The sequence below is a fragment of the Peromyscus maniculatus genome, chromosome 2 (assembly GCF_049852395.1).
Source record: "Peromyscus maniculatus bairdii isolate BWxNUB_F1_BW_parent chromosome 2, HU_Pman_BW_mat_3.1, whole genome shotgun sequence".
Taxonomy (NCBI): domain Eukaryota; kingdom Metazoa; phylum Chordata; class Mammalia; order Rodentia; family Cricetidae; genus Peromyscus; species Peromyscus maniculatus.
In genome coordinates this window covers 123,686,163-123,712,197 of record NC_134853.1, presented here as the reverse complement: position 1 = coordinate 123,712,197, position 26,035 = coordinate 123,686,163, and the positions used below count along the sequence as shown (strand labels likewise).

The 26,035-nt window shown below is 40.8% G+C and overlaps 1 protein-coding gene across 4 annotated transcripts in view; it reads left to right on the top strand.

Annotated features, from left to right (window-relative positions):
- Positions 1-13,581, top strand: part of Dnai4 (dynein axonemal intermediate chain 4) — a 67,492-nt gene extending 53,911 nt beyond the window's left edge. For all 4 annotated transcript variants that reach the window (XM_076564612.1, XM_076564611.1, XM_076564610.1 and 1 more), the window contains 5 exons: positions 315-436; positions 3,640-3,738; positions 4,705-4,931; positions 6,040-6,196; positions 12,104-13,581. In XM_076564612.1, coding sequence (XP_076420727.1) covers positions 315-436; positions 3,640-3,738; positions 4,705-4,931; positions 6,040-6,196; positions 12,104-12,145 — 647 coding nt within the window. In that variant the 3' untranslated portion in view covers positions 12,146-13,581. The remainder of the gene's footprint in view (positions 1-314; positions 437-3,639; positions 3,739-4,704; positions 4,932-6,039; positions 6,197-12,103) is intronic.
- Positions 13,582-26,035: the final 12,454 nt, after the last annotated feature.

Below are 26,035 nucleotides of genomic sequence, written 5' to 3'. Positions count from 1 at the left end.
CTTTCTGAGCATCCAGATTTGTTTTGTCCAAGTTTAATCTAATCATATGCATACAATTAATTTGCAAAAGAGACAGACGTGATGCTAAGTGTACTTTTTCATGCAGGTAAATAGCAAGCCATGCATATATTCATAGACATTTACGTATATACACACACGCATACAAACATACACACACATTATTTGCAAAGGAGACAGACGTGATGCTAAGTGCACTTTTTCATGCAGGTAAGTAACAAGCCGTGCATATATTCATAGGCATTTATGTATATATACACACATACAAACGTACACAAACATTTCTTCCCGTAAAGATTTGATGCGACTGAAGCGAACTACTGCTGCAAGCAACAAGAAGGGAGGGGAGAAGGAGAAGAAAGGCGAGGCCTTGATATCTCGACAGGCTCCTGGAATGTGCTTTGCTTTTCACCCCAAGGTAAACGTATTTCCACCATTATCGACTAGTATCTGTTACAGTTTCCAAAAATTGAGGTGCCGTTTGTGAATTGTACACACACACACATGCACACACACACACACACACACACACACACACACACACACATCAATGTATATATGGCTGCCAATCTGAGGCAGAGTGATAGAGAAGAGCTGTGGCAGAATTGATTCTCTTTACAACTTCATGCCTAATAGACCTGAATCTCCTCGCCAGCCTGGCCACTCTGCTCCTCTGTTGTACTTATGTAAATCACCTCTAGAATATCTGTTTTACTAGACATGAACACAACTGCTTCTGGTTGTCTTTGGCTTCTACTTGCTTGGAATATCAGTTTGCATCCTTCCTATTCTCTGTGTGTTTTTGCTAGGGAGGTGCATTTCTGAATCTTAAGACCATTTACATTTAGTGCAATTATTGAGAGGGATTAATGATTCCTGTGTTTTCTTCACTTCTTTTCTTGTTAATTTAACTATTGTTTGCCCCTCTCCCATTCACATATGGGGCTTGATGTTTAACAGAGCTGTACAAAGCCAGGTAGTGGTACACACCTTTAATCCTAGCACTCAGGAGGCAGAGGCGGGAGGATCTCTGTTCGAGGCCAAATTGGTCTACTAAGTGAGCTCCAGGATAGCCAGGGCTACACAGGGAAGCCCTGTCTTGAAAAGAAAAGAAAAGAAAAGGAAAGGAAAGGAAAGGAAAGAAAAGAAAAGAAACAAAACAAACCAGAGCTGTACATGATTTCTTCTTTCCATTTGTGTGTTTATTTCTAAGATGAACTTTTTCTCCCCCGTACTCTTGTGATTGAGATGGTTTTTCTTCTTCTCTTTGTTGAGGATTCTTCCATGTCTCTTCAGCATTGCAGGCTTAGGTCATGAGTTGCTTTAGTTCATGCTCACTTTAGAAAGCATGTGTTTTTCCATCCACTTTAAAAGTGGATAGCTTTGATGGTTTATTGTTGAATTTTTCTCATCACCATGACCCAGTACCTCACATAAGCAACTTAAGTGAAGACAGACTTAGTTCTGCTCACAGTTCCATGGTAGGGAAGACATGACATCATCCAGACTGGCAGAAGTTGTTCCTGTCGTGGCGATGGAGCATGCAACAGCTGCCTCCCATCTCAGCGGATCATGAAAACAGAGCTCTTTGGCCTGACACGGGCATGTGATTACACCTCAGAGCCCAATCCCCATGACTTACTCCTTCCAGCAAGGCTCACCATCGTAAAGCTTCCACAACCCCCCAAACCAGTACCACCAGCCAGGGAACCAAATGTTCCACTCTGTGAACCTTTGGAGGTCATTTCATATTTAGTCCACAACAGCTTCTTATAATAGTCTCGTTGTTCCACTGTTACCTATTTCAGGCCTTGAAACACATCAACATGTTTTTCCTGGCCTTGATAGTTTCTACTGAGAAGTGTGATGTTCCTATGATCTATTGTCATTTACATGCATTTGGCATTTTCCTTTTGCAGCTTTTTATGTCCTGTGAAAAGATTGCTTACTGGTCATATCTATTTAGAGTTTTAAATAGCCCTTGTACTTGGATTCCCATTTCCATGTTGGGAAACTTACTGTCTTTGAAGAGAGTTTTTTTGTTGTTTTTTTTTTTTATATGGCTTTTGTGTTTTTGTTTGCTCTGTTTTTGTTTGTTTGTTTGTTTGTTTGTTTTAATCACAGCACCTTCTGTACCATGAACTCCCAGATCTGGTTTCCTTGTTACTACTGGAGTTCCCGGGAGTTGTGGTCTTTTTGCTTCATGTCTGAATGTAGAATTTTCTCCTCATTGTTTTTCATCCTTAAGAGCCTGCAGCTGACTTTCTCATCTACGTTGCTGACCTCTTTAAGCGGATCCTGAATTGACTTTCTTAAGTTCTTCATCTGCTGCTTTGTACCCATTTTGAAGTCATTATCATTGTTTCAGGTAGATTTGAATTCTTGGTCCAGCATTTTAACTTCTTTAGTATCTTTGTATTTGATAATTGAGGCTTTGATTATTTTCTGGTTGAATCTCATCTTACTTTTTCTTGTTTCTTATATGTCTGTGTCTCAATTTATGCACCTGTTGGAATGGATGTTTCTCTGGTTTTCTTTAGGAGTCTTCTTTTTTTTTTTTTTTTTTTTGGTTTTTCGAGACAGGGTTTCTCTGTGTAGCTTTGCGCCTTTCCTGGAGCTCACTTGGTAGCCCAGGCTGGCCTCGAACTCACAGAGATCCGCCTGGCTCTGCCTCCCGAGTGCTGGGATTAAAGGCGTGCGCCAAGGAGTCTTCTTGATAAATGGGGTTCTTTTCAGAGTCAGTCCGTAGTACCATTCAGAGTGGATTAAATAAGTCACATAATACCACACCAACTCAAATACATCAATACATTTATCATTTCTTTAAATACACTTAAAATCTCTTTATGATTGCCTCTTCCAAAGTTAAAGTGAATTACTATATTGTCAAATGCCATAGGACAGAAAGTGATGAAAATATTGTTATTTCATGATTTTTAAAATTAGAGTAAAATTTAAAAGGCTAAATTAATACAAAAAGTAATAAAGCAGGAAATGTGGAAAGAAGCAAGGGAAGAAAGGAGAGCAATGTGAAGAGTATGATGTGGGAAAATATCTCTGTGACCTCAAAGATGGGGGATTTTGTATAAGCACAAAATGTTATCTTATGAGGTGAGAACATGTGTTTGTAAATATTCAATATGAGGTGAAAAGAAAAGCCGCATACCAGGACAAGATATTTGTAACATATACAACACATTCTAGAATGTCTAAAGAGTTTGTATGAGTGGATATGAAAAAGATCTTTAAATAAAATAAGAGCAATAATAGATGACCAATAAGCATAAAGATCCCAGTATTACTAATATTCACATCCATGAGGCTTAAAACCACACAAATTTTACAGCTAATAGAATGTCAACATGTAAGATTTCTGTTGTTATCAAGCTCTGTGGTCAAAGGGAGTTCTTATGCTGACAGTACGGAAAAGCTTCCTGGAGTACAGGCATGCTTTCCCATACTTGGCTTTAAAGTCTTTCAAGGAGTTATCATCACTGTAAAGTTATAAAGTACGGACAAAAATTATGTCTGAGATAGTATTTCTTTTGCTTATTGAATGGGTTTACTATATGTTAAATTGACTGCTCTTGTATTTAATGCCTGGCATGCCTTGTGTTGTAGGACACGAATATCTATCTGGCTGGCACAGAAGAAGGCCTTATTCACAAGTGTTCCTGTTCATACAATGAGCAATACCTGGAGACCTACAGAGGACACAAGGTCAGCTGAATTCTGGTAGATTTGGAAACTGTATTGTAGCATGAATCTTAAAAGATCTTATTAATAAAAATAAACCTGGAGCCAGGTACTGTAGTCAATGCTGGACGATCAGAGAAGCAGAACAAGCCACAGCTTCCTCTCCTCATCAGTTCCTCAGCTGATCCTGTTTCCTCAGACTGGAAGCCTCTGAGTCCTCATCCAGAATGAATCTCAGATGAACTGCCACTCAAAGCCTAAAAGCTTAACAAGCCTACTTCCTGGTCCTCACGCCTTATATACCTTTCTGCTTTCTGTCATCACTTCCTGGGATTAAAGGCGTGGGTCACTATGCCTGGCTGTTTCCAGTGTAGCTTTGAACTCACAGAGATCCCGATGCATCTCTGCCGCTGGAATGCTAGAATTAAAGGCGTATGCTACCACTGCCTAACCTCTATGTTTAATATTATGGCTGTTCTGTTCTCTGACCCCCAGATAAGTTTATTGGGGTGCATAATATATCAACCACACTGTATCTCATGATACTTTTGAAGGGCTTATACAATGTGTTTAACAGATAAAATAATTTACAACTGAGGTAGTAGCCCCTTGAATAAGTGTGTGTGCTGATCCCAAGGAAACATTGTCTCTTGCTTATATTGATTCTTTGTTTCTTTATGATCATCTCTTCCAAGTTTCTTTGTTTTTTGTTTTTGTTTTTGTTTTGTAACATTATCTGTTATCCTCCTTTCAGGAGGCTGTAATATGTGTTAATAGTTACTGGCTATTTTCTCAAGTGTATTTTTATATAGAATAATTAAAGGAAGATTCAAGTTACAGTCTTGCTTTTAGTCAAAGCAGTCCCTATGTAATGCTGAGTGGTGTGTGTGTAGCTTCTAGAAATCTTAGTAACTCTTAACTTACTAACCAAGTTTAAAATATAAAATGTTGAATACTCTTTACCTATGCATGGCATTTTTGCATTTCCAGGGTCCAGTGTATAAAGTTGTATGGAACCCATTTTGTCCTGATGTCTTCTTGAGCTGCTCTGCAGATTGGGGTGTCATGATCTGGCATCAGGAGACTGTCAAGCCGTTTTTGAGTTTTTACCCAACTACTTTTGTTGTTTATGATGTCGCCTGGTCTCCAAAATCCTCCTATATTTTTGCTGCTGCAAATGAGAGCCGAGTGGAGATTTGGAACCTTCAGATCAGCACGTAAGTGCTAGATGGTAATGTCTGAGTGATGGCTCCAGCAGAAACAGTTCAAGTTCAGATAGCACTTTTACAGGTTTGTCGTCAGGTAAGAGAGTGCTGTGGCTCAAACAGTGCCAGCCACAACTCAACTATGACATTATAGGATGATTTACTTTGGAATAAATGACATATATAATAGAGTAGCTGTTTAAATAATCCATCCCTTGGCTTTAATTTTCCCGATAAAACTACAGTTTCCAGGGCAGTGCTTCTCTGGAAACAGAAGAAAGAAGCCGCGTCTCCTGTTTTCAGAGCATAGGTGGTTGTTTTCATGACCAAGACTAAAAACTGTCCCAATTGACAGCGGCCTTACGCTGCAGCGGTTCATGTAGATCCAAATATTCTTCTCCGAAGAGACAATTATGGTGGCCTGTGGTAGGGCTTTGCCTGCTATACACAGGGTTATTTCATGGGCATAATTGAATTGCACTTCACAGCACTTTCTCATTTAGGCCTTCAACTAATTTGATGAAGCATACCTACACTGTGGAAGGAAGGGAGCTTTGTTTAAATTCTAATTGTAATGCTCAACACAGTGGAGAGCTGGGAGAAACGGGGTGTGTGTGTGTGTGAGAGAGAGAGAGAGACAGACAGACAGACACACACACACACACACACAGACACACAGTGAAACATACGGTGACAGAGACAGACAGGCAGACAGACAGGCAGGCACACACACACACACACACACACACACACACACACACACACACACACAGAACAAAAACTTTCAGTGATGGCAAATGGGTATTTGACCAAGAACTGTATATGGTCCATAGTATAATGGAGTTGACACACAAAATTAACCAGCACAAAAACTTGAGTTTATGTGTTCACATTTAAGTTAGGAATTAAATTTACCTGTTGCAATTGACTTGTTGAAGAATGAAGTTTTGTCTTGTTTTGTTTTTAATTAGGAGACGTTATTCTGAATTTGGAAATACTTTAGGAGATTTTTGGTTTGTTACATTAAATTTTTTAAAAATCAAACTTTTTTTCAGTTTGTATCTTTAAAAGACCATTTTAATGTGACACCTGAATTTACAGATAAATTATTTCATTGCAGTTTGGACCCTCTGATTGTGAATGTTGCTAATCCTGGAATCAAGTTCACAACCATTCTCTTTGCCAAACAGACAGATTGTCTTCTAGTGGGAGACAGCGATGGGCAGGTTGCAGTCTATGAACTGAGAAATATGCCCACTGCTACAGACAGTGGCCGGGTAAGATTTGGATGCAAAATTTTTAGTTCCTTTTGTGTATCTGTTGGATTGTAACTTTGAAGTATGTCATGGATGTGCATTTGGTGAGTGGCAGATATGAGATGTGTGGTAATATGGGAGTTCCAAGAGTCGCTGCTTCATATTACACATGGTGTCCACCAAGCTTGTCTTCAGTCAGCCTCAGTTCCTTATTTATAGAAGATGAATAGTGAGAATATGATGACACCACATAAGGACCTTAAACACTGTCTGGAGGAACTCAGCATCATGTCTGCTATGTAATCAGGGCTTAGAGAGTAGATGTAGCTGAAATAAATGTCCTCAGATATTGTCCACTGTTCTTGAAGTGAGAATCAGTTTCTGGTACTCTACCCTGTGTAGCTATTCAAATGGGAGCATTATGTTGCCAATCTTGACAAAAAGCTCAGTATCATCAATGCACATTATTTTTATGATAGATTTTCAGTTTTTCCTTGTTTTTATTGTTATTGCAAATAATAATCTGGTATCTATCCTAATATGGAAAATGTTAAAATAGTAAAACAATATAAATAATTTAAAAAACACTGAATCTAATAAAGAGTGGGCACGGGTCAAGAACAGCCATTCATAAACATGTGGATGACTAAAAAATGATATGTTTTCACAATTGAATTGACAAGTTTTTTTTTAGCATATGTCCAGGCCTACTAAGTTACTAGACATCTGCTAAGCTAAGTCCTTTAATATTGAGGTCAGGCTAGAAACTGGTGGAGTGTCTCTGGAAACAATTTGACAATGTGAAACTAGCACTTAGAACTGTTCAGGGTTATGTGGATTGCCATGAACCAGTAATTCCATTCTTGCAACTTTTTACTTAGCATCTTTCTGCCTAAACCCCTTGGGGCTTGTTCCTTCACCTACTTCAGATCTTTGCTGAAATGTTACTTTTTCAGTAAAGACTTCTTTGATCATCTCATTTAAAACTGTAATCTCCATTCTCTCCACGCTCCCTGTTCATCTCTCCCCATCACTTATTTTTCTCGATAGCATTCACCTTTTAATATTCTATGCTCTTATTTATGTATTTTAAAAGGTATTTGTACATGCCCCCAAACTAGAATGTAAACTCCATGGAAACAATGATTTTTGTCTATTTTGTGCTAGGCTATCTTTCCATTAATTAGTTCAGCAACAGAGGTATACAGTAAGTGTCTGTTGAATAAATGTGCTTTGAAAAACTATAAGAAATCAGAATATATTGTAAATATCATTTATTAAAGGGAAAGATCATGAATGAGTTTTAGTTTAGTTTTTTGTTTTCTTTTCTAGAAAAAAGAACTCTAACAATCAGGAAAAATAAGCCCAATATTTTTTAAATGAATAAATATACAAAATACTAATTCACCAAAGAGGACTCTACAATACCAAAATATCTTCCCCCTCACCAGCATTTATAAAATGCACAGCTGAAATTCTGTAAAATAGTAGCTAACATTGATTGGATGGTTATAATCTAACCAATATCAAATGTTAGCAAGGATCATAAGAATATATATTACATACATATATGTATGTATAAATACATATATACATATATACATATATATATATATATATATATATATATATGCCTCTTTGGAGAACATTTCAATAAAACAGAAAAATAACATACCCTAGACGTCCTGATAACTAGGAGATAACGTCTTATCCGTGTTAAGTAGCCAACAAGGATAATAATGTGAAGTTATTTTTCTTTCATAGGTGTTCCCGAAGCAACCTTTATATGTAGAAATATGACTTAGTCTACCCATAAATAACAGAGGTTCAAGTGCTGTTTAACATGGAAATCCCAGTAGACCGTGCACTTTCACTTGATTATAGATTCTGTTTTCCAGTATATGATTGTCAGTCTGGATTGCCCAGTTACGCATTTACATAACATGTCAGGAAGCCTGATATGCACAATTCTTTTGTGTATAAATGAAAATTAAAATACCAAGTATGTAAAGATTACTTTATGCAGAAAATATTATGTTTGATTAAATATTAAAATTATGTTTGATTTTTATAGATGATGCTTCTTTTTATCAGAATAAAAACAATACTATTAAAGTTCATTGAAGATGTTATTTCTCATTTGACTGAGATGTGCATCAAATAGTGTGGCCTAGGGAGTGACGAGACATTTTTTCACAGAAGTGTGTGACTCTGCCCATCTCGGTGCCTCAGTTGGATGGCTTCAGTTCATTTATTTGTCATGACCCTTTTCCTATCCGGTCAGGCTCCAACACTCAGATGTTTATTTGCTGTCTTTCTAGAGTCTGTATATCCCCAAGGGTTTTATTTTATTGGTTATGGTGTGAAATATACACTAATGAGGGCTGAAGAAACGTCTCAGAGGTTAAGAGTGCACACTGCTCTTACAGAGGACCCACATTCACTTCTCAGCACCCAGCTCACAATGGCCTATAACTCCAGCTCCAGGGCACAGGATACATGTGCCCTCTCTGGCATCCAAGGGCACCCGCATGCACACACACATTTACACAGAGAGAGACACAAGAATAAAAATAAAAAGAAACCTTTGGAGACACATGAATGAGAAAACAATGAATCTGTTTATAGCAGTCATGTGTCTATAGTGATAAATCAGAAGTAATTCTAGATGATTACTAATAGAGGACTGGATAATTGGAATGTATTACCTTACCACCTTTATATGTATCTCCACAAACATAGACATTTAAACGATAAGCATATTACTACAATAACATGACAAATTTTGAGTAAGTGTAGAAAAGAAAATTTTAGGAAGGTGGGTACAATATGAGAAAATTCATGAAAAAGATAAATATGACACAGCTGGGCAGTGGTGGGCACATGCCTTTAATCCCAGCACTCAGAGGCAGAGGCAGGTGGATCTCTGAGTTCGAGACCAGCCTGGTCTACAGAGTGAGTTCCAGGACAGCCCAGGCTACACACAGAAACCCTATCTCAAAAAACAAACAAACAAACAAACAAAAAACAACAAAAAAGCTCGAGGTGGTGGCTCATGCCAGTAATCTCAATGCTGAGGAGACCCAAGGAGGAGGATTGCAAGCTTAAGCCATGGACTACATGATGAGCTTCAGTCTAGTCTGGTCCACAGGGCTGAGAGCCTGTTCCAGCATCTAGCAAACACACACACACACACACACACACACACACACACACACACACGCACATGAAACAAATGAACAAGCCCTGTTCTCAGTGAACAGAGTTATAGGTAGAAGTATAAAATGCAGACACAGCATACTTCATTTTTATGTTTGGATCTTGATTGGTTAGAACTGTCTTTTCATTTGAACAGTATGTTCTACAAACGGAAATTTAAGTTGACAGAGTTTGAATGGTTTCACGTAAATTCATATGTGCATGCTTCAGTGATTTCAAGGTTGGTGAGCAAATTTTTCTTTTAATAAATGTGCCCCATACATTAGTGAGTATATTTTCGTGATTGTGGTCAATGTCTTTGAAAGGTTTAGTGCTATTTCTGTGAGTATAACCTACCCCTCCTTCCCCACAGTTTTTGGAAAACAGTTGTAGCCCCAGTATAATATGAAGCACTTCTTATCAAGATACTCTATCAAGTGCCATCCTGACTTTTCCATTAATTTCAACCAAGAGTGTGTCCGGGCTTTGGAGGGCTTTTGCTTTCGTCTATAGGAGAGATGTGTACCGGATTTCTAAGTCTGCGTCTGACAAGTGGCTGCTAAGGCAAGACAGGCTAGGATGGTGTACAAAGGGAAGGAACTTCAGGGCTGCCAAGGGAGCTTAGCAGATAAAATTGTTTGCTGTGCTAGCCTGGCTACCTGAGCTCAATTCCTTGAAACCATGAAAAGATGGAGCATGGGGGTGGGGGTGGGGATTGGGGGGGACCCACTCCACAAAGTTGTCCTCTGACTTCCACACCGTCAGTGTGGCGCATGCACCTACACACACACTTGTACTTTTATAGGAAAGTTCTGTCAAGTCAAAGTGGCTTTTGTTGATTTGGTGTGTGTGTGTGTGTGTGTGTGTGTGTGTGTGTGTGTGTGTGTGTATGAGTGTGTGCGTGCATGCACACACAGGGGGAGGACATCCGTTGTCTTGTTCTGTTGCTGCCTTACTCACCCAAGACAGTCACTCTCACTGAAGCTGGAGCTAGACTGGCAGTCAGCAGCTCTCACTGCCCCTCCCGTCTCCACTCACCCACAGTGCTGGGGTGGCGGGCACTCCCAGGACTGCACCCAGCTTTTCACGTAGGTTCTGGGGATCTGAACTCAGGTCCCCATGCTTGCACAGCAAGGGCTCTTCCCCTCTGAGCCATCGCTCCAGCCCATATTTGTTGGTTTGGACAGATAGGTATTTTGTAAATAAAGAAAGCTGCCCTGCAGCCCTTGTGCCTAGTGCGCTAGAGAAGCATCCAGTGGATGGGTTCAAGCTTTTGGACCCCATGTTCTTTCTCCCATTGCCAGTCACTGTCTGTGGCCCTCCAGTAGAGGGATTGTTGATTCTTGGGTTCTGAGACCTCTAAGTGGCATGATTTCTGACTTTTCGGTGCTTCCTGGAGGAGTCCAGGGGCAGTATAGGAAGTCGTGAGATAATACATGGCAGAAGGTTTTGGTTCCAGGCCTGGCCCATCAAAGGGACTCTGCTTAGGGTAATGTAAGCAAGTGCCATGGCTCACATCGTGAGAATTGAAAAACTAAAGTAAGTCTAGCCAGGATATAAAAGAATAGAGAAAGATTCATGAGCCACAGCAAACAAGGAGAACACAGAAATTATTGCCAAAGCAGTGCCTGTCTTGCTTAATGGCTAACAGTGACACCAGGTTGCTGTGTGACATGAACATGGGACCAGGTCCAGAGCTCGGTGTACAGATATTTGCCATATTCTTCTGTTTGGGAGATGTGTGTGTGTGTGTGTGTGTGTGTGTGTGTGTGTGTGTGTGTGTAGTCTTAACTAAAGGAGAATATTTAGAAGATGGGATGTTTAAAATGGGGTTTAAAAACATAGACATGTAATAGAGTACTGTTGAAAGATACTGAAGGCATCTTGATTGATCAGATACTAAGTGTGCACTGTATGACAGGGTCTGTCACAGGCACTAAGGATATATCACTGAGCAAACAGCAGGACCGATCGCTTTCCTTAGCCCAAGTGAAAGACAGAAGCAGAAAGGGACAGCTTTGAGAAGCACATTAAGGTTAGAAACGGCCAGGCGCCCCATTGTTACACTGGACGCTCTAGGCTAAGGAAGCACCAGTGAGTGCAGTGCAGGCCAGAGGGAGGCGACTGACTTCTGAGACACAGGGGCTCCCTGGTCTGCAGAGGTTAGGTACCTTAGGCATTTCCACCTCCTGTATTCTTCTGATTTCCTCAGGGTCCTCTTTGCCTTGTGGTAGTGAGAACTCAGCTCTTCGGTTTTCTCATGTTTCACTATAAATTCTTACGTTCTTCCCCCTCATCTTTGGGTTCCATCCTCTTGTGTGCGATTATCTTGTGATTTTTAAGTGTAAACCCACATGAAAATCAAGAAGCCAGTCTCTAAGTCAGCCACTGACAGGTCAGGAAAGTACTAGAAAGGCAGGTAAGCAAGCTCAGGCTTAGGCACGGAGGGAAACAGGAGGCGCTGAAACTGCCCGTCCATCAAACCCTTGTAAAATGGTTTGTCAAGTCTCATTAAAAGAGGCTTTCCTAGGAAAGGCGCTAGATGCCAGGAAGCAAGTGTCATTATTTAAACCTTCGCCTGTTTGTCCCCTCTTTTAGAGCCTCACTGGATGCCCATTAAATGTGTGTGCCTAACTTACAAGTTTCAAATGGCGTTTTAAGACAGCTTTACTGTTCAGATTGAATTTTATTGTATTGTAATTGTGGGTTTTTTTTCTCTTTTCTTTTCAGGGAGATGTAATAAACACTCTGCTTGGACCCAAGACAAACTAACCAGGATAATTCATCATTCTTGTTACAGTTTGTTTTTGTTTAAGGAAAAGGAAATAACATTATATACTATAAGCCAAGATTTTAGTTTTAAGGGGGCAATATGTAGTCTATACCCTCCATTTAAATTACCTTAGTTTTTATTTCAGAAACATGTGGTTAGTTTATAATCTAAAATAGGCTAAAGATTTTTTGTTGGGATTTTCTTCTCTCTCTCTCTCTCTCTCTCTCTCTCTCTCTCTCTCTCTCTCTCTCTCTCTCTCCTCTCTCTTTTGGTTTTGTTTTTTTCTAGACAGGGTTTCTCTGTGTAACAGCCCTGGCTGTCCTGAAACTCACTGTATAGACCAGGCTAGCCTTGAGCTCACAGAGATCCTCCTACCTCAGCCTCCCCAGTGTTGAGATTAAAGGCGTGTGCCACCATGCCCAGCTGTGGGATTTTCTTAATTTTCTAAAGCTGTTTCTGCTCCACTTCTTAGTCATATTTGAAGTATCTATTAGCAAATACATATACCTATAAAATGTTCAATAGCTTAGAAAATTATTTCTTTAAAATTTAGCTATTTTTAGAATTACTTAATCTGCAGTCGTTAGAAGATAAAATTCCACAACTATCAACTATCTGCTTCCTGAGCTCTGCTTTTGGAATTTACAATCACACAGCCATTTTAATGAGCCCAGTGAGTTCTCACACCCGACTTGGAACATCAATGCTGTCCTCCTAATTCCGAGCCCTGAAACTAGAAAACTTTGTCATACCACTTGGCAAGGTACGGGATGGAACAGCAAATATCAGCATCACCTATTCTGGCTAGCTAGCATCTCATTCCTTGGTCAAGGCAGAAGACTAATCTCAAATACATTGTTACCTTCCTCTGAAAGCCCAGAATCATCTGCAGTGAAGTTACAGCCCAGACTTAAGTTGTCTCAGCAAGGAAATAGAAGGTCTCTGACCTATACACTGCACCAGGAAGTTCTCTAAAGAGTCCTAGAGGGAGATTGGGCAGGAAAGGTGGAATACCCTTGACACACACACATACCCACTGACACAGACTGCTAAGAGGTGGTCCACGTGGGTCCTTAACAAGCGTTCATGTGTTAAATGAGTCCACAGCTGTAAAGTGTTTTGAGTGGAGAAAAGAGGCTGGCTGAGTGAAGCTTGCAGAGACTCCAGAGGTCTTTTATGTCTATGCTAATGATAAGAGTCCATAGCAGTGAGAACTACTGATGACCAGCAGCCATCGCCTCACCATCTCCATGTTTGGGGATCTATCCATTAAACAAAAGCAAGGCAATTTTAGGTGGCTCTTGGGTTTAGGTCAGGTCATAAAGATTAGATGTTTTTCTGCTGGTCTAAGTTATTGTGGTTGCTTTTCTGAACGATTGAACTAACTGTGTTACTTTGAGTAAGAAAAAAATAAAAACTTAATTTAGTTGAAAAATGTATTCCTTTTTATTTTAATGCTTTTTAAAAATGTATATTTTTTCTCTTGTTTTCATCAAGCCTGCCTGAACAATAATAAAGGCATCATTATGGACATTAGACAACTGATCTAAGGAATTGAACCTACTCTACTTCATTTTCTCCTCTAGGTCATGCAGGCTTACATGGTGCTCTCACATGTGTAGAGCAGGGGTGAATTTTTACTTTACTTTGTATTAGAGATTTCTTTGCCTGTTTTCTAGGCTAACTTCAGTTCCTTATTGTAGATTCCATCACATGAGGATTCTCCCCATCCACTAGTCATCTCATCTTGAGTGCGCATGTGTGTGCAGTTGGGAATACTGTATTCCTAACTAATAATACTGTATTCCTAACTGTATTCCTAATACTAAGCTTAGCACTAGGTAGTCGTCACGTAGGTTGGTCATTTTCCATGAGGCAGCTCTCATACAGAACTTACAGTTCCCCGAATCTACTGTTAGGCCAGCTGCACTTCCCGCTGACCTAGGAAAGGACAATTGTATTCAGATGACAATTATGCATCATATTTAATGTTCATTTGGCTCAAATGAGAAGTAAGAACACTTAGTATTTGCCTTTTGTCTCAAGACTTTATTCAAAAGAAGATCTTGAATTTTACTGTAAATCAGTTTAGTTATCAACATACTAGTAGTAATGCATATTGAAGCTCTTTGTAGTTTACAAAGCACATTCACATCCATTATCTCAGTTTATTCATCTTAACAGTCTTGGAACAAGTAGAGAAACTGTTGTACTTTTGAGCTTGAGGACTGAGGCTTAAAGAAGACAATATACCAGACCGCTCACTGGCGACTTGAAGTGACGGCACTCAACCACCTTTGCTTTGCTTTGGTTTAGTTTGTGGTTCTGGGCAGCCAAGATGGTAAGCAAATAAATGGTGGGGTATGGGAAAGAGAGAGGCAGAAGGGTTCATGTCCTGTGGAGAGAGGCAGATATGAAGAGGTGAAGGCAGAGAGGAGCAGGCTGGTGTAGGAGGCCTGCTTGCCACCCAGGGCCATGTTGACATCTGGTCCTGAGCTGCTGCTGCCAACGGCCAGGTCTGGGTCCGTGACCCTACCACAGCCAGTGTCTTAGTCGATGTCCAACGTGCAGGTTCAAGTTACCACTGAAGGAAGTGTAGATGCCCGGAGTCTGGACCCATACCCGAGACCATGTGGGTGCCTGAGAATCATGCTGCCGCCCGCCAGGGTCATACAGATCTGGTGATCGGCACTGCCGCCTGGGGCTGGGGGCCATGTCTGGATTCTTGGCTCCACTGCAGCCAGGGTCTGTGTTGCAGTCTGTGGCTCCTGGTACCATCGAAGGTCGTGCCACACTGCACGGGGTCTGGGAGGCCACCTGGGGCTACGTTAGAGTCCCAGAACCATGCTGCAACTTGGATCATGCCGATCTGAAAGGCCTGCCCTGCTACCTGGGGCCATGGTGACACCCAGGCCAAGATGCTGCTGTTGGCCATGTCTGTGTCAGTGTCAAGTTGCAGCTGCGGTCTGTGTTGATGTCTGTTGCCTGAGTAACCACAGGGTCCACGTGAACCATGTGGTGAAGTAAAAGGGCAGTGCTGAGCTGACCCTACCCTGGCCCTAGGATAACAGAAGGATGACCCCAGCATGGGAAAGCTGGCCCTACCCCCAATAGGAGCGTTGTGCCCCGCAACTTGGGAAAGCTGGCCCCACTCCTCACCACCAGCCTGGGAGAACTGGCTCTACCCCTCACCTGAGGGGGATGGTCCAGTAGCCCAGTCAGACCAGCTCAGCTACCACCCAGACAGACATCAGGGCTTTGAGTTGGCTCTCCCCAGCATCTACCCCATCTATGACCTGCTGGAGCATGTGAAGGAACAGGTCCCGTGGAACCATTGCCACAGGATCTTCCTGACTTAGGGCAACTGCAGGATATCCAAGAGGAGTTTCGGCGCCGGTCCAGTATTGATGGTGTGCCAGAAGCCAGAAGCCTTGAACCTGACCAACAATGCATTACACAATGAACATTTGCAAGTAGAGCTGGACAAAGGGGGATACTGCATGATACACGGCGGCTCTTAGTGCCACCAAGATGAATGAAGAGGTGATGGAGCAGTGGAAAAGACTGAGGAGTGAAGTGGGTTCTTTTTGTTGTTGTTTGCTTTGTTAGTTTGTTTACTTTTGGTTTGAAGTTAATATTTTTATTTGTATTTTTATCTTATTATTTTTTAGTTTTCCTTTGAGGAGGGGCACTACAGGGTGAAAGGTAGATATGGAGGGACTGGGAAATGAGTGGGATTGGGGTGCATGATGTGAAATTCCAAAATATTCAATACAAAAATTACATTTAAAAATAAAAAGAAAAGAAAACCATTCCCCATTCAACTAGTGATATTCAGAAGTATCCAGAGCCACTGGAGCTGAGGAGCCCTATACTGATGGTAGGAGGATCTTGACACAGAAAGATGTTGCAGTCATATCTAGGAAAGGGCAAGCAACTTGTGCTGACATAAAGTTGTTTCACACATGTTGAGTGTGACCTGGAATAAGAAAATATTTGAGGTGTTGTAGAATATTATTTTAACTATGTAAAGATGTGTTAAATTTATTTATGCTGCATTTGTTTAACAATGTAAGGATGTGTGTTTAATTATGTAAAGATGTGTTGTACCTGTTTCACCTTGCCTGCCTAAGGCACCTGATTGGTCTGATACAAAGCTGGCTGGCTAATAGCTAGGCAGGAGAGGGATAGGGCTGCCAGCTAGAGAGACTAAATAGGAGGCGGAATCTAGGCTCAGAAGAAAGGATGGAAGAAGAATGAGAGAAGGAGGAGGAGAGAACGGGGAAGATGCCCTGGGCAAGAAGCCAGGCAGTCACCAGCCAGCCATAGAGAAGCAGTGATGGTAAGATACATAGAAAGAAAAGGTAAAAACAAAAACAAAAGCAAAAATACAAAAAACAAAAACCCTGCGGCAAAACATAGATAAAGAAAATCAGGTTAATTTAAGTTAAACGAGCTAACCAGAAAAGAGATAAGCTAGGGCCTAGCATTCAAAATTAGTAAGAAGTCTCCATGTCATGATTGGGAGCTGGCTGGTGGTCCAAAAGAAAAATCCTGCTACAAGGTATAGAAAATATATTTCTTAGACAACTAAGTTTCTTTTCTAAGAAACTTTTTTACATTTTTGTTGTTGTTGTTCTGTAGTGTGGGGTGGATGGGATTGAGTCTATGTGAAGACCAGAGGACAGTTTACCAAAGTTAGTTCTATGTGTAGATAATTGTATTTCTAAACTGGGGTTCTACCTGCTATGGGTCAGTTGCTTAGTGCCTCCCTCCCTTCTAGACTGCAGGCTTCTTGAAGAGAGAGACTATGTGCTGGACTCACCACACTAACCCACCAATTGGAAATGTAAGAAATACCTTTTGAATGTAAGGATAGAGGAACTATAGCTTCCTTCTTGGAGGTCCTTATCACAATATGGTTCAATATCTTGAATTCCCTCAGAACCCTAAGAAAATATTTTAGCTTCAGGGTGGATAAAACATTTGAACTGTAGAATTTATAGAGAACATAGAGTCAGCCTGGAGTGTTCATAAGCACAGCCACAGCTTTCTTCCATTTTGTTATAATAAAATCCATTTCCCCTTTTAATATAAAAAGTAATAACAAACCCCATGCTCACTTTTTTGCTTTTTGTTGTTGTTGTTGTTTGTTTTTGGTGAAGTTTGCTATGACTTTGTATGATAGTGTTCCCACCAGCAATTTGAGAAACAATGTTGTCTAATATAAAGCATCCAAGGAAAAGGTTACAGGGCTCCTTCTGATCACCTAGAGCCCTGACCCCAGAGCCTGATCTCCTGAAAACATCTTTCCCTTTGTGCTCCACTGTGCTTGCTCCCTTGCTGCAGGAGATGCATGCCGTTCTGGTGGCCTCATTGACTTCTCCATGTGACATTTAGGCTTTGCGATCTGTTTGTTCAGGACTTTGTTTCAGATTTCCTCGAAACTTGTAGACCATTTACTAGCATTTTAGCTTTTATGTGGCAAACTCATTGGGCAGTAAAACTAAAAGATTGATGTTTACATGAGACCAATTCCTAGATTGAACCAAAATGCATTATGTCCACAAAGTCTGACATATAAAACATTGTTATGAGTCTTAGAAAAGTGAGCGTTTCTTTTTATAAATTGCCAAAAATGTATGCAGCACCAAAAACAACTCATGAAAAAGCCTGTATTTTCAACAAATATGTATTGTTTGTGGGTACATTTGACTACAAAAACTATGGTATTATTAACCCCAAGAAGAAAAATCTAAGTGAATCCTTGGGAGACCTACATATGATCTCTGATGGTAGATTGTAGATATAACCAACCGTCTTATTAAATAAGAAACACAGAACCAATGTAAAAGAGAAAAGAGGTCAGAGCTCAGAGCTAAAATCTCACCCTTCCTCCTGCGGTGGTCCTAGCCCTCCGAAAGAGACCTACTTCCTGTGTTTGTCTTTAGATAGTCTTTCTTTCTGCCTTCTCATTGGTTGTAAACCCAAACACATGACTGCCTCATCATTGCCTGTCTGTAGAGACCTCCAGGTCTTCTATGGTATTGAGATTAAAGGTGTGTGTCTCCAATGTTGGCTGTATCCTTGAACACACAGAGATCTACCTAGCTCTGCCTACCAAGTGCTGGGATTACAAGCATATGCCACCACCGTCATGCTCTTGCTATGGCTCTAATAGCTCTGACCCCCAGGCAACTTTATTTATTAACATACAATTAAAATCACATTTCAGTACAAATAAAATACCACCATAGTAGATGGAAGGATAGGAACAAAGATAAACAGATAGGTTTGGGAGCTTTGTTGTTTTCTTGTTGTTGTTTATTTTCGTGGTGGGGATGGAAGCCAATAAGGCCAGGGGAGCACATTATCAATGAGCTATTCCTTAACTCTTAAATTTTTTTTTTATGTTGAAACAGAGTCTCACTAGGTACCCAGCTGGTCTTAAACTCACTCTGTAGCCCAGAGTGACCTGGATCATGATCCCCCAGCCTCAGCTTTCTGAATAGTACTATCCTGCACCATCAGGACAAGCTCAAATTTATTAAATTTTCCAAACTGTACACATGCTTTGATTGTTTATTGTCTTTATTTCTAAGCATTCAAAATGATAACAAAATACAAAATCGATGTGCTGTGCATACAAAATAAAGCTTTAAGTGTCAATTACTGTTTCTGAGTATATCTTAAAACATACACATGTGTGTGCTTATAAACATCAGATTACTCAATTGTTTGCAGACATGTAAATTGGTTCCTTTTTTTCTTCTCTCTCTCTCTCTCTCTTTCTCTCTCTCTCTCTCTCTTTTTTTTTTTTTTTTAGAAAGGGGCTTATATTAGCCCAGCCCAGCCGCAAACTCAGTATGTAGCCAAGGAAGTCTCTGGTTTCCTGATCTCTCTTGCCTCCACCTTCCAACGGCTGAGATCCAGTGTGTACTACCATGTCCAGCCTTGATTCTATTTTGTGAATAAATCACAGAGAACATGGAGTGCAGACACCTCACAACATACTGATTTCATGTCTTTTGGGTGTATACCCAGCAATAGAATTTCTGAATCACATTTGGTCCTGGATTCAGTCCTCAGCTCCAGAAAAAAAAAAAAAACAAAAAACAAGAAAAAAAAAAAAAACCTTCCTGAATCACATTTAATATTGGAAAGGAAGCTCTAAATTTTCCACCATAACAGTACCAGCTTTGCACTTCCCCATGAGCAGTGATGCTGACCACATTTTCATATACTTTTGACCATTGTGTATCTTCCTTGAAAAAAATGTGTATTTATTTTTTTGCCTGTTTTAAAATATAAATGACAAAACTTTTGTAGTACACATGTAATGGGTGTGCATGCTACAGCATACATGTGAGGTCAGAGAACAACTTTTGAGAGTTCTCTCCTTCTACCCCGTTGATTCCCATGATCAAACTCAGGTCATCAGGCTTAGTAGCAGGCACGTTGACTAACCAAGTCATCTCCCTGGCCCTCTTTTGACTGTTTTAAAATCGGATTATTTTGCTATTGTTTATTATTTTATACTGTTTTTGTCTGTGTTGTGCTATCGAGTTACACATCATTTGCTCATTTTGATTCCTTCTAATAAAGCAGTGTTTCTCAACCTGTGGGTTGTGACCCCTTTGGTAAACCTCTACCTCCAGAGATATTTTCACCTTAATAAGTTATAAGATAAAATTGCAAGTTTAATACCTCAAAGTGATATTCTAGCTAGAACCTACAATATCAATACCAAAAATGTATCTGACTAACACTGAGGTCACTGGAGTATGGTGGGATCATCACCATTATATCTGCCATCAATCTATGCAGAGTTCTCTTTGTGTTAGACGCTGGTCAGTTTTCTTTGCATTTAGTCCTCACAACTACCATCATGAAGTTGGTGGTGTCCACACTTTACAAATGAAAAAGTGTAGTTCTAAGACATTATATGTCTTAAGTTCTCATAGGTGCCTAGGGGCAGATCTGGCCGATCAAATCGAATGCCACAGGCATCTCATGTGAACCTGCCTCATCCACCAGCTACAGGGCATGCCTTAGCCACTTGTCCTGGACAAACAGTACGGACTTAAAACACACATCTACTGAATCCACTGAGTGACTGCTAGTTTGAGTTTTGGATTTTATTATTTTGAGGATTAGGATTTCAAAATTTGGCTTTTGTAGGCATACAAGCATGCAGAAGTATGAGTGAGTTTCCTCTAACTTCTTCTGAAGCTGAAATGAGTTAATGAGTTAGCATAACTAAGTCAAGTAGCACTTAACATAATCTATGATGTTCGATAAATAACAAATTAATAATGCCCCTTGCATAGGATTAGAAAATGTTACTTTTTGTTGGGACAAGCTTCCATGGATAAGTTTTCTGTGTATTTTTCAATCTCAAAACCATCCATACATTTGTACTACAGTTTACCAAGCTGGTTGTTACCATAGCTTGTAGGGTTTGTAGTTGATAAAGTCTCCATATGATCAACATATTATGTGATAATTCCAATTGTTAAGGACAAATAATCCAGCCTACTGTGCTTAAATCTAAAATCTTTGGGTCATGGGGCTGGAGAGATGGCTCAGCTACTAAGAGCACTGACTATTCTTCCAAAGGACCAAGGTGGTGGCTTTAGGATCTGCCATCTTCTGGCCTCCTAAGAAACACATCGCATATATGCGGATGAAACACCCATACACGTAAAAATAAATTTTAAAGCACTTTAAGTAAACTCCTTGGGTCATTATAAACATTCTCTATATTTGCAAAGATGTTGTAATTACAAGATAATATTAATCAGGATAAACCAGGTTATGCTATTATAACCAACAATCCATAAAGCTCAGTGATTTTATATAAGGACATCTTTCTTGTTCCTATCTCATGTTCTGTGTAGGTGACAGGCTGCTCTCCTCCATGGTAGACTGGCTTAGCAACTAGGCTTCAACATTAGGAATGTGCTGGTCATGGAGAAGAGAAGAGGGGAAGGGAGGGGAGGGAAGGAGATGGGGGAGGTAGGAAGGGAGTGGGGAGGAGGGGAGAAGAGGAGAGAGGAGTGGGAAGGAGGGGAGAGGAAAGGCAGAGCTGAAGAATCTCAGAGCTGCCCACGCTTTTGCACCGCGGCCATCTTTCTCTTCATTCTTTCCCATCTTTCTTCTTTTCATCCAACCAATAAATTGTAAAAGGGCGAAGCACAAGGTCACAGATTCTTTCAAGGGTCTCTAGGACACGTGCCTTTTAAAAAAGGTTTTAGGGTAATAGTCCCTTTCTGGGAGAATTTATAATGCATATCAACGCAGGAAGTGCTTAGAGGAGAGGTCCAGTTAGGAAGTCGCCTTAATTCAGTGCCTTAATTCAGTCTTCTCCTATTCGTTTGCTCCGGGAAAGTCATGAGAAGTTGACTTAGGTCTGAATTAGAAGTTGACTGAGCTGTGAATTTCTAGAGTGAACATGTCTCTACTTCTTCTTGGACATGGGCTAGGATTGTTTTTCTCTATATAAATATATTTATACACAGAAAATCTGTCGCCGGGCAGTGGTGGCGCACACCTTTAATCCCAGCACTCGGAAGGCAGAGCCAGGCAGATCTCTGTGAATTTGAGGCCAGCCTGGTCTACAGAGTGAGTTCCAGGAAAGGCTCAAAGCTACACAGAGAAACCCTGTCTCGAAAAACAAAACAAAACAAAACAAAACAAAAAAGAAAGAAGGAAAGAAAGAAAGGGAGGAAGAAAGAAAATCTGTCCATATAATCTTGTCTCAACAAAAAAGCCCAACCCTTTTCTCATCATTTCCAGAGGGTATTTTTAATTTTGTTTTGGTTTGTTTTGGTTTTTCTAGACAGGGTTTCTCTGTATAGTTTTGGTGCCTGTCCTGAGTCTCGCTCTGTAGACCAGGCTGGCCCCGAACTCACAAAGATCCATCTGTTTCTGCCACCACCACCACCCAGCTTTAATTATCTCTTATTGAGTGTCACAGTTTATGTGAAGCGCCTTACTTAGGCTAACTCTGACTCATTTCAGTTTCATATTAAGGAAACTTACACATGGCTGTGGCCTGAACATTTGTATATATATATATATATGCCACCTTATGAAATTATAACCTCAAGGTGATAAAATTAGGAGAAGCCTTTGGAGGATGATGAGACCACAAGAACAGAGACCTCCTGGCTGAGACCAGACGTCTTGGAAGATTCCCCAGAGAGCTGGCTTGCCCCTTCTGCTGTGTGGGGCACAGTGGGAAATCATTAGTCTACAACCCAGACGAGGGACTTCCCCAATCTGACCATGCTGTTACCCGGTCCTTGTCATTCTCAGCTTCCAGGATGACAAGAAATACATTTCTATGTTTATAAACTTGCCACCTGCTGGGAGTTTGTTACTGCAGTCTGAATGGACCAGGACACATGCAGATCCTCATTCTTGGGAGGCAGAGGCAGACAGTTCTCTGAGTTTGAGGCTAGCCTGGTCTACAAAGAGAGTTCCAGGATAGCCACAGCTGTTATGAAGGGAAAAGAGAAACCATGTCTTGAAAAACAAAACAACAGGAAAAGACAAATGCAGAATACATTGAAGCACCAACTAGAGGGGTCAACCGCCAAGCAGAAAGGGATAAACGTCCCAGGAACAGGGCAAATGGTAAACTGTGATTGGTCACAAGATGGGAAGATTTTGGTTGTCTTCTCTAATCAAACCTTAAACTATGTGGAAGGAGTGATATTTAGACTTAAAAATCTTAAAGGCCAGGCTGCTTAGATTATGTTATGTAGATAATAAATCACCCAAATATTTGACTGGTTTTTTTATGAAGCAATCATTTTATTCATTTGTTTTAATATATTTATAAACTATTCTTTGATAATTTCAAACATATATACAATGTAGTTAAATTATATTTCTCCCCTACTTGCCCCTTCAACTCCATCCCACTCCCAACTTCCTGTCTCTTTTTTAAATAACTTACTGAGTTCAATTAGTGCTGCCCATACATACCTGGGTATGGGACCATCCACTGGAGCGTGGTCATCCTACCAGGGACCACACCTTAAAGAAGACTGACTCCTCCTCCCCAGTTGTCATCGACTGTCAGTTGATACTATGTCCATTCAGCAAAGTAGTAGTACGTTCCCCTCTAGGGCCTATGAGCTCCACAGTCAAGGGTTCTTGTTCAGGTTTACAGCACCAGCTGTGAATCCCTTCCTGTAGAGCAGACCTTAACTCCAGTCAGAAAAATGCTTGCCTACCCCCATAACATGCATGCCACCATTGCCCCCATGGGCACATCTTAGCAGGTTGGTCATTATAGCTCCTGAGAGTCACAGCTCAGTAAGACTGCGGATGACTTTTCTCCCCTAGCGGCCTGCATAGCAACTTCCAGTTCTATGAAAGTTAGGCAGCAGGGACGAAGCTTCTAGATCAGTATCAGCTTGATTTGTCCAAGTCCTGTGACCCAAGTGTGTGGTATCTTCAATAATGTCTTATTGACAAGTTTTGGCAGGCAACCAAAACCAAGGGCAATAGCCCGGAACTCCCCTTGACCAGAAACTCTAGTGGAGTAGCCCATCTACTGCTTTTTCTTCAGCAACCTGTGGTTTCTGAGAGAAGCATTATCCCCCACGTAGGGTAACTCCAATTAAACTTTTTTTATATATATTTAGGAAACATAAAAAGTAGTAGGTTTCCATGGCTTTTTGTCAACCACCCTTAGTGTTGGCTCCTCTTCCTTACCCTCTAACCCCTTCCCCACTTACACACCCCCTCCCATTCCGTTACCCCACTCCATATCTCTTGCATTCCACCTTCTCTCCTCCTGTAGAATCTCCCTCCCCTCAGTGCTGAAGGGTTTTGAGGTAGGAGTCACATAATCAGATAATTACAGCAAGACATAGAATTTCAAGTTCAGGAGAGTCCTCAAGCAATCCGACCCACACTCCTCAATTTACAAATGAGAAAAATAAAGCAGCCAGGAGTGAGGCTGCGCATTGGGGGCTCTCACACTGCTGTCACGGCTCTGTCCGTCTGTCCGTGGACAGGATCACTAGCTTGCATCCATTTAGCCACAGACAGGGCTCAGATCTTGGTGTCCTCTCATCCACACCCCAAAGTAGGGTGTCCCCTGGAGAGACCCTAAGAACTGCAGAAAAAAATGGAGGCAGAGAGAAAAATCTTTAGAATCTAGTGGAGCAGCCAGAGATAACTGCCGTTTTTTTTTTTTGTTTGTTTGTTTGTTTTATTTTTGTTTTTATTAGTTTCCAGAGTGTATTTATATTTGGGTGGGTAGCTGTTCTGGCCTGTTTTTCTGTTGCTGTGATATAATGTTCTAACCAAAAGCAACTTGGGGAGAAGAGGGGGTTATTTCCGCTCACATTTAGACATCACAGTCCAGCACTGAAGGAAGGTAGGGCAGAAAGCAGGAAGCCAGCGGGGAAGCCATGGAGGGACACTGGCTTGTTCTCCGGCTCACTCCCAGGCTCAGGCTTACCTAGCTTTCTTCGAGAGCCCAGGACCACCCGTGTAGGGATGGTAACACCCACAGTGGGTTGAACCCTTCCACCTCAACCAACAACCAAGTTATTAATTCAAGCAATGTCCAAAGGAGATGGGGCCAGTGAGATGGTTCACTGGGTAAGGTACTTGCAGCCTGACAGTGAAAGCCTGGACCAGAGTTGAATCCCCAGAATCCACATAAAGATGGAAGGAGAGAAGTGACTCCACAAAGTTGCCCTCTGACTGCCAATATGTATTGTGCCATATGATATGTACTGTGCCATATGATATATACTGTGCCATATGATATGTACTGTGCCATATGATATATACTGTGCCATATGATAAGTACTATGCCATGTGTGCCTGTATACAACCATCATACAGACATACACACAGACACACACTCACACAACAATACTAAAAAATAAAATCCAAGAAGAGAAATTTATGAAACATTCACTCTACTGCTCTGTATAGTCCAGAGCTACTCCAAAGCATTTTTCTACTGTATCTTGATGTGCTGTTTCAAAAAAATCAGTGACAACTCTTCCTCTTTTAAAGTTTAAAAACACTTATATTTCTGATAAGAGCTGTATGAACCTCGGTATTAAAGTGGTAAGAACAAGTTTATCACATCTCAAGGCATCAAGCCACAAAAATATGAATATTGTTAGTCCTTTATAAAAGTGTTCTGTTCAGCAAAGTCTTCGCAGACATGGCTGCAGGCCAGTCTGATGGATGAAGGCTGGAATGAAGACACCCTCACTCTCAGAAGGTTCTGGGCTTAGATCAGGGCTTCAGCTGACTTACCAAAAGAGGTATTTCATTATTTAGCTGTTTAGGATAGACATTTGGCTTTATGGTAACAGGAATGTATGCTGAGATAGGCATACCCAACCCACAGACGTCAAAGAACATCCTAGTCACAAAAATTTTGAGTTCTGAAGAGAAGTCATCTTTCCTAGTCTATTCTGATGCTGAGGTAAGATGACTGCCAAGAAACTAACAACTGTTAATATGTAAAGTAGGACACATGTTATCGCTTCACCTCTGTGATGTAGTACCACTGCCAGCATTTTTTTTTTTAAAAGGGGTACTTAAATAATTTGTTTTAAATTTTAGATCTGGTGAGAGGAAAGCCAGGAATCAAACCCGGGGCATGAAAACTGCATCACTGTGTGATTTCCCAATGCATTGACACAGAAGCCGCATTCACTCCCTGGAAGCCTTCCTCAGATGGGATCCCCCATGTTAGAGAGATACCAGTGTTGACTTTCAGAGTTTAAAGCTTGCTCTATGTCAGTCAGTAAATGAAAAGTGGGCATTGAAACTTAAATCTTCCTGCTTAGCAAAGCCGTGCATTTCCGCAGCAACTCGGGAGAAGACGCAGCAACACC